General features: G+C 30.7%; 1 protein-coding gene across 3 annotated transcripts; it reads left to right on the top strand.

The window, feature by feature from the left end:
• The first annotated feature begins 1,143 nt into the window (after nt 1-1,143).
• On the top strand, nt 1,144-9,037 carry LOC103502859 (calmodulin calcium-dependent NAD kinase-like). 3 transcript variants are annotated; one of them, XM_008466973.3, is made up of 9 exons: nt 1,144-1,455; nt 1,556-1,771; nt 2,525-2,754; nt 5,773-5,834; nt 6,426-6,656; nt 6,967-7,096; nt 7,720-8,057; nt 8,163-8,307; nt 8,481-9,037. In XM_008466973.3, the coding sequence occupies exons 1-9, from the start codon at nt 1,443-1,445 to the stop codon at nt 8,715-8,717; spliced, it is 1,602 nt and encodes a 533-aa protein (XP_008465195.2). In that variant the 5' UTR covers nt 1,144-1,442; the 3' UTR covers nt 8,718-9,037. The 3 variants fall into 3 exon arrangements, with proteins under 3 accessions (XP_008465195.2, XP_050941226.1, XP_008465197.2); XM_008466975.3 differs by having other exon boundaries at nt 1,278-1,455; nt 1,551-1,771; XM_051085269.1 differs by lacking the exon at nt 8,481-9,037 and having other exon boundaries at nt 8,171-8,298.
• The last annotated feature ends 646 nt before the right edge of the window (nt 9,038-9,683 follow it).

Here is a 9,683-nt window from a genome sequence, read left to right as displayed (position 1 = left end):
CCTTCCTCCATTGTTTCTTCTTCGTGTTCGATCGGAGCTAGTAAATTATGCAACATTTCTAACATTTCATTATCTTCAGAAAATGGATTATTAATGGTTCCTTCAATATGGAAGGGGTCACTGTTAGTTCCTTCATCAAATCTTTCTATACAAGTTCACTAGCTCTCCATGATACACTCATTCTGTGTAGGAGATGTCACATTCCAATTGTTAATAAATGTTTCTCCACAACCCCTAATGAGTCGCAATTCGAGTTCATACATCTCTTGCATGGACACGTTAGCCATCCGTACCCATCGATGTGATACTTCGCAACATCTAAGAATTTGAAAACTCCCTCTCTATACTCAACCGATAACTTATTTCTAATGTTCATCCAACTCTTGTCCATCGTTAAAGATCTAGAACATAAATACGTGTAATTATCTTGTACGAAGGGCAACCATAATTCTAACTAAATAAACGCTCCCTTACTTCTAACAAATAACTCGTGTTCACAAATAATAAACTATAGACTATCATAGCTGTACGATAGCCATAAGACATCAATAAAAAGTTTCAAATTCATCAACTTCATCAAATTTTGCACTGCATCCTGAGATGTTCCTCTAGATCATCTCAATCTAATTATTATTATTGTTATAGTTACGTAGGAAAAGATTTTCAAACTTAGAAAAAGTCTAAGTTTATCAAGTGGAGTAGATTTCATTTGAAAGTTTTAAAAAATTGTTGGGAGATCTCATATTTAGAGGAAGTCTAAGTGATCATTCTCATATTAAGTTTAACTTTTTGTGTGTTATCGTAATAGCCGTTTATTTACAAATAAATTCAACTTTATAGTCATTTGACTTTATATATTAGTGAAATTATCTTTTCTAGACATACTGCTCTTTAGACGTAGTTGGTATTATTGTACCAAATCGGATTACCAAATCTTTATGTTATGTGTCTTATTATTTGTTTTTAGGAATGTTATAATATTGTATATCAAATAACATATTCTTTACAATTTTGAAATCCAATGACCTACTAAACAATTCTAAAAGTAAAAAAGAAGAGTACTAAACTTATAATTAAACCTTAAAATAAATATTAATCTTTTTAGTACAATAAAAGACCGGGAGGAAATTAAACCACACCCCTCTTCATAATTAATTCAAGTTTTACTTTAGGAGAACTATCCTTACTTTTTCATTGACAAGATGTAAGACGGAAGAATCGAAATTTCAAAGATTTTGTAATAAAACAAACAAAAATATCATAATAGAGAAAAAAATCAAAGGATGAATATAAAGCGACAGTTTGGTCCATTTCTTTGAAAATATCAAAATTAGCTGTTTTTCCTACTCAGACCCCCACATCTCCTCGCTGCAGTTTCTCTTCTCCCAATCCTTCTTCCTTTTCACTCCAACAGTCGCCGTCGCCCGAGATTTCTCTCCGACATGAAGCTCCCCGGTAATTTTCTTCTTTACCTCTCCAACCTGAGCTGAAATGCTTTTTTTGGTCCCTCCTGTGTGGGTTTATGTTTAATAGTACTTTTTTATTTTTAGTTCAGATCTCGGCGGAAATGGTGGAGGAATCGTGAACCAGGCACGGATGATCGCCGTGTCGTTGGTCGGCGTTGTGGCCGCTGCCGGAACACATTATCACTGGGGCTGGAAGTCAAGGTCTTCTTCGCCAGGCTTCATTGAGGATCAAAAAATCGTGCCGGTCATCGGACGGACAGGATCCGGCCGTGCCGCCTCCTTTGAGGCGTTCCCCGACTATGTTGGTAAGTTCCCAATATGTTTATTCCATTTGTTGAATTTATTTTTACTTTTTGGATTCTTCTTCAATTATTTGGAATTAATTAAGCTTAGAAAAATAAGCTCTTATTTTCAAATATAACATCAAAAAAACCTAAAATTTTGATATATACTTTTACCAACTTTATCTTTTACAATAATATTTTTCACATTTACAAAATGAGAGACTTTGGTGCACTGGTAGTAGACAATTTTTTTTCTTTAAGAAGTTTATTCGTTATCACATATAAGAATAATAAAAGGTGGGCTTTGCTTAGTTATTGCTCCTGCAAAATAATTATCACAATAATTTTCTAAATCAAATTGTCGTATGGTCAAATTTTGTGGGGAGAGATGGAGGAAAGAAAGAAGAAGCTAAGCCACACAATTACTTGCCAATAAAAATATAAAAGAATCATTCTATATTTTTTTTTAATTTTTACTATATATTATATTATTTTGTATTACTATTAATTAAAAGCTTAACGGGTCGGTAGGTTAGGTATGGAACATCATATGAATGAAATAATGAATGTAGGAAGGGAGAGAGAGAAAATAAAATAGTGATTTCTTTTTCATTACATTTTCAAAAATAATAATAATAATAATAATAATAATAATGATGATGATGATGATTAATTAAAAATAATTAGGGATTTATAAATTTGAAAAGTGTATGTGGGGAGGAGCTAAAAAAAAAAAAAAAAAAAAAAGAGTAATTTGTGTGTTTGGGAGTGCAGCAAGGCAATTGGGATTTAAAGATGTGGGGGAGTGTCCAAAGTTGGGGAAGCTGATAAATGATTATTTGAAGAAGAAGAAAGGTTGTGAAGAATGGATATATGAATATTTGGTTGATGAAAAGGAGAATGCAGCTGATTCATTATATGTGAAGCTCATTCAAGAGTTGGAGACTTGTATTTTGACCTATTTTGCTTTTCATTGGGATAAAGCTCCTCAAATGGTTTCTCAGGTACACACTCCCCACACTACAACCTTTTTATTTACCCATAATTTGTAAACACACTCAATTATTTATTAATATAAAATTTCTCTATCTAATTAAATACTTCAAAAAAAAAAAAAAAAAAAAAAAAAGAAAAAGAAAAAGAATTGTTTTGCAATAAATAAGGTTTTGTCCATATTCTTTTTTTGTTTTGGTCCCGTGGGATGCCCAATTTTGTTTGATGGGACGAAAAACCTTGTTTTGATAGGGAATAGAGTGAGTGGGGAGAATATTATTTTCTCTCTTTTTAAGCCAAACATGTAAATATCTTTCTATATACTTTTAGTGGAAATTGTTTTAAATATATAGAAATTAGTTACCCAAGCTTGAACTTTTAGTGGAAATTTTAATTTATTTCCTGCGTTGTGCTATTTGTTGTAATTTTTTTTTATATAAATAATGGACATCCTAGTAGTTTATATTTAAAAAAATCAGAATAATTCTTTTAAAAAGGTTTAAAAAACACATGCAAATATAATTTATGACTTTGAATTTTTTAGAGTGGCTGATTTAAAATCTAAACTTGTATCAATTTAACTTAACTTCAAATTAATAATTATATTAAATTAAACTTTAAATTTATACTTCCGTAATCGTAAAAATTTAAATCTTTTATTGTGTTTTAATTGAAAATATTTATGAAAATTTGAAGTTTAATATAAATATTTTTTTATAAAATTTTAGAATACACTCTTGAAAATTTAAACTTTAAATTGATAAAATTAGTAGTATGAGATTTAAATCGGTAGAAATTTCAATATCTAGAGTTTAAATTATTTAATTTATATAAGAATAAAATGTTAAATTATATATATATATTCCTCCACAACAATTTTTTTAGGAAAAAAAAAGTCTTTCATAAAGTTTTTTCCCTTTCTAATTCTTATTATTATAAAACTTTCATGGGTATCCACTTTTGAAGGTGATAGTGAGATGTATTTATAGTTTATTGAAGGTGGTTGAGTGACATTATTAATAATAAAATAATGTGTTACATTTCCTCACGTTATCCAAGAAGAAAGATCTGAAATAATATTCTAATATATGGCCCAACCATGATATCGATGATATTGTTTCTTTTCTTTAATATTTTATGCCAAAACATTATTCTATATTTATATTTTCTATTTATTTAATATTATTTGATCAATGATACAGAATACTCAATCACTTTGCAACCTAAATTTAAATTTTTTTATATGTATTTGATATTTATTGGCTCTATCAAGCTTGGAAACCCTAACTTTGAACTCAAAAGTTTATCAAAATTCTGAATTTCAATCCGACTTTTATATGTCCATTGATATGAAATGGAGAATTATTATAATATAAGATTTTCTAATTATTGTAATCTATATATTATATTCAGTATGAAAAGTACTTTATATGTCCATTCAAAGAGGTTGATGTAATTAGTTTAGTTTTTTTTTTCCTAGGACGTATTTGGAATGGCTTAAAAAAAATTATATTTTTCAAAAATACATTTTTATATGAACATTTTTTTTTTCTAAAAACACTGATGTGTTTTCGAGAGTATTTTTAGTTAAAAATTTGTTGGATTTATGATATACTAAAAGTTTTTCTTTGTAAATATATAATTTCGAATTATAATAAAACAATTTGTCTATGGAAATTATGATAAGAGTTCAATAACGATCATTAAGGATGGTGATCGAAGATGGTTGGGGACAGTCACTGTAAAATGGTAATAAAAAAGTTGGTAACAATGATCATCAATAAAAGGGGACAAAAGTAAACCGACAACATTCAACTGAAAAATGATCAACAAAAGTCAACAAACAACGACAAGAAAAATGGTCAACGAAAGTTGGCAAACAATGGTCACCAAACAACAATCGACAAAAGTTTGATCAGCAACAGTCATCGAAAAACAATCATCAGCAGTTGGCCAACAATTATTATCGAAAAATCGTCGATGAAAGTTGGCTGACAATAGTCACAAAAAACGGTCGACAAAAGTTGACCACTAACAGTCATCGAAAACAGTCGACAAAAGTTGACCGACAACATTCACTAAACACCGATCGATGAAAATTGGTTGTTAACAGTCACCGAAATACAGTTGTCAATAGTTGGCCATCAAAAGTTTACCGACAATAGTTACCAAAAATGACCAACGAAAGTTGACAAACAATGGTCGTCAAACAACAATCGAAAAAAGTTGGCTAGCAACAATCACTAGAAAAAAGTTGATGATGTCGAAGGTTGGCCAACAACGGTTACGAGAAAAATGGTACAAGAAAGTTAATCGTCAATGGTCGAAAACAGTTGCCTTAAAAAGGTTCTTTGAAAGTTGATCGACGATGGTTATCGGAAAAAGAATTTTGAAGGTCAATTGACAATGGTTGCTAAAAAAACAGTTGACTAAAGTTGACCATCAATGGTCGACAAAAAATAGTAGCAAAAAGATAGGTAACCAAAGGTTTGCCGACGATGGTTAATGGTGCTCAATAGTTTTCTTGTTGATGTCGTCAAAAAACGATCATCTGAAGTTTGGCTTATCACAAATTGTCAAAAAGTAGTGGTTGGAGGTTGGCTGGAAGCGGTTACGGGGAGGGGAAACTGTAGATAAAAATTGGTTGTCGACGATTACGTAAAATACAGTCATCGGAGATTCATCGACGACTATCATTAGAACAGTAGTTGAATGTTGGTAACAGTCGACAAAGAAAGTTGTCCGAAGTTGGTTGATGTGGATAGTCGAATATATTGGCTGGAATATTTCATACAAATTATAGAGATAAATCATTAAACCTCAAAATTTATTTTTTTCTAAAAGTCGGTTTTAAATGTTTATCCTAAACGATATTGTACTGTAAATCGATTTTTCCAAAATCTATGTGAGGTCACACATAAATATTTTCAAAACAACTTTAATTTAATTACTTTAAAATGCAATTCAAACCCACCTTTATCTGAAGGAACAAATAATTTAATTATCTTTAAATTGTTGGGTTAATGCAGGCATTGACAAATGAATCGGAGCACAAAACTAAACTCAAAGGCCTTTTTATGGCCGCGACAAGGTTATTAATTTTCCTATTCTAATTCCCTTTTATAATCACTAAATGTTGGAAATAAATTACTAATTAGAGTGCTAATTAAATTTGTTTAATGAATAATAAAATGGAAAATTTGTTTTAAATGAGTTTGAAAATATTTATAAATATAGATAAATTTTACCTTCTATAATAAATCATGATATAAATAAATAATTTTTGTTATATTTGAAACATCTGAAAAAAACATAGTTATGAAAGGGTTGTTTTCTTGTATGATTAAGTTAATTTGACATATTTCAATGAGAAGGAAGTTTAAAGTCACATTGAACACAATAAAGAAAAACCTCACAATCAAACAATCATCGTAATTAACCTGTGAACTAGAGAGGTGTAGCTTCATGTATACGCATAGAGTATTACATCCCATATCAAATATAATAAATAACACATCAATTCAGACTCAAGGCTATATATTGGTGACTAAATAGTTAATTAGGAGAGTATGATATAAAAAGTAATTATAACCTAAAAAATTGCAATGTAGGTATAATAATTTTGTATAGTACTTGAGGTTAATTAGGTTAAGTTAATGAAAGATTATTATTATTGGTGTAGGAAACAGAGGTTCGAAAGGGTGACAAAGGAGTTGAAAGTGACGAGGGTTATATCGACTCTAGTGGAAGAAATAAAAGCAATCGGCAGCAGCAGCGGCGGACTGGAGGCTGATTCTAAATGCACCGACGTTATGGCGCCGATGGCCCTCAACAAGAGGAGCCCCGTTCTCCTTCTCATGGGCGGCGGAATGGGAGCCGGCAAAAGCACCGTCATCAAAGACATCCTCAAAGAGTACGTTCCAACATTTCATATCTGGATACATTTTCCAACTCTTCCTTTCCTATCAATTTCGTTTTTTTTTCCTAAGATTAAGTCTATTTTTTTGCCATGTCTAACAATGTTTTGCATCTTTTTTCAATATGAGATTGAATTCTTGACTAAATTCTAAAAACAAAAACAACTTTTCAAAGTTTGGTTTGGTTTTTTTAAATCATTGACAAAATATAGATAACAAAAAAAGAAAAAAGTTTGAATTGAGAGTAGTGTTTGTAAACTTAATTCCATCGAATAAGACTTTACCAACTTTATATAAATTTTTTAGACCATTTTGGTTGGACGCTAAACCAAATGCCGTGGTGGTAGAGGCAGACGCTTTCAAAGAAAGCGACGTTGTTTACAAAGCAATTAACTCCATGGGTTGTCCCGATGACATGCTTCAAACCTCCGAACTTGTATGTATCAAACTCTTTCCATCTTCATTATATTAGATATTATATTGAATTTGTCTTCACCCAAAATCTTAAACCAATGAATGAACATAAATTTAATTATATCTAACACCACATTAAATATTTTATTTTCATTATTTTTCTTCTTTACTAATTAAATTTTGTTCACTAATTATTCTATATTAATTAATTGAAGGTTAACCTCAAATAGCAAAATTGAGCATTAAAATATAATGGTCTTGAGATAAAAGAGTGTAAAATATTGAACCTATGTAATGAAAACTAAACAACTAAAAACCTACATAGGGTCAACTAAAGAAATCCAGGGTTAAAAACTCCCCTCTCATCTCGAAAGATGGATTTCCTTTTTCTTTATCTTAGGGTCCCTATAGTTTTATAGTATGTTCATGCACATTTCCTTTCACAACTAACCCTCTTACATGCCTATAAAAAAGATTGTTAAGAGGTAATTCTTGTTACAAATAGAAATTAATATTATTCGAAAAAGAAACGATATTTTATATATTAGGTTAAAAGACAATACTTTGTGAAGAGTATAATATGTCAAAAATAATCAAGAATCAATATATTAGAGCGTACGTTTTAAGTTGTTAGATCAATCACAGGTACACCAATCATCGACGGACGCAGCATCCTCATTGTTGGTGACTGCACTAAACGAAGGTAGAGACGTGATCATGGACGGTACTCTTGCATGGGAGCCATATGTGGACCAAACGATTGAGATGGCTAGAAATGTTCATAAGCATCGGTATCGTATGGGGGTTGGCTACAAAGTCAACGAAGACGGGACCATCATTGAAAATTACTGGGAACAGGTAAGTCCAGAAGAAGAACAACAATATGATTTCGACGGGATTATCGAGAAAGATCGAAAGCCTTACAGAATCGAATTAGTTGGTGTTGTTTGTGACGCACATTTGGCCGTTATTAGAGGCATAAGGTATGATACCACACAATATAATAGATATAAATTTAAATTTGTAATAATAATTTACCGATCGTCTGTCGGCGTCTCTCTCTCTGAATTTTTTGTAATTGTAAAAAGGAGGGCAGTTATGGTTGGGAGGGCTGTGAGGGTGAACTCACAATTGAAGTCCCACAAAAGATTTGCAAAGGCTTTTCCCAGATATTGTGAACTTGTTGATAATGCCAGGCTCTATTCCACCAATGTATTGGGCAAATCACCAAAGGTAAATAAATTAAATCTCTAACCTCCGTTTACAACAAAAAAAATTGATTGTATATCTATATATACTTATTGAACATGGACAAGAATCTACTATATACAAATTTTAAATCTCAATTTAATTATGTATTAGATATAGTGTTTAAAGTTATGGAATTAAAAATTGATTGGATGCAGTTGATTGGGTGGAAAGATAGAGATAACAAGTTATTGGTAGATCCAGAAGAAATCAAATGTGTTTCAGTGATAAGTAAGTTGAATGAGAATGCAAATTCAGTATATGAGCTTTACCAAGATGCAACTAACATTTTAAATGAAAAGAGTTCTATATGGAAAGAAACTGTTCTGTCATCTTCAAGGCCCTCTGTTCAGATGGAGTTGAAGGCTTCTATACAAAGCATTGAATCAAAATAGGCAATGGAAATGCTACATTTCTCTTTGGTTTCAGAGGTTTGAGATGAACTTTTCAATGGCGTTGATGCTGCATGCGCCGAGCATGTATTAGTTTAAAGTTATTGTCTCGTGTGTTGGTGTGTACTGAAGTGATTTAACGGTTTGAGTGCATGCAAAAGGAGACGATGGAGTTGTAAAGTGTCGTACTTTGAATTTCAAATATAATCCTGAGCTCAGGACGTAGTTTTGTAAAACACGGTGGAAGTACTGTAAGATGTCCTTGTCCTTCAGTAGTTTTCTTGTTTAAAAACAAAAATAAAAAAAAGAAGTAATTTGATTTATTCTAAAGTATAACAACTCTCATTAGTTGTGGAGTTTGAAATTTTGAGTATCAGTACCTATCTAATTATTAAAAACAACACATTTTTTATCTTTTGGTTTTGAGGCCGTTTTTCTTGTTCTTCGTTATGTTTTAATTAAAATGCTAAATTTTTTCTTCTGAATTTTGAGCTTAATTTATATTTGAGCTTATGTTTTAAAATTGAACGTTACAGTATTAAACTTTGAGTTTTTGTTTTGATTCTTATACTTTAATATCTCTAATTTTACTTCATATAATTTTTATTGGTATTTAGCATTAGTTTCGATTAACTAATTTAAAATAATTATGATGTTTTGTTGTGAAAACTGAGGCACACTCGAATTAATCAAGAAAAGATAATATTATAATAATAATATAATATAGTATAATATAAATAAATAAGAAATTAAAGAAAATTAGAAATTCTCAAAATTACGTGCTTTCTCCCACTTATTTGGATTTCTCCCCCAATCTTGGTGTGTCTTACAACTCTACCAAAAGTCACTATTTATAGGCAATTCGGCAAGCATGAGATGAGTTAAATGGCTACTAAGATTGAGTATTATTTGATAGACACATATGACATGTATGTTAAATGGCTAATGAGTTGACACGTGGCTATGGCC

This window comes from Cucumis melo, chromosome 5 (genome assembly GCF_025177605.1).
Source record: "Cucumis melo cultivar AY chromosome 5, USDA_Cmelo_AY_1.0, whole genome shotgun sequence".
NCBI classification, from domain to species: domain Eukaryota; kingdom Viridiplantae; phylum Streptophyta; class Magnoliopsida; order Cucurbitales; family Cucurbitaceae; genus Cucumis; species Cucumis melo.
Note: the sequence above shows the minus strand (reverse complement) of the source record. Positions and strands in the feature narration are given on the sequence as shown.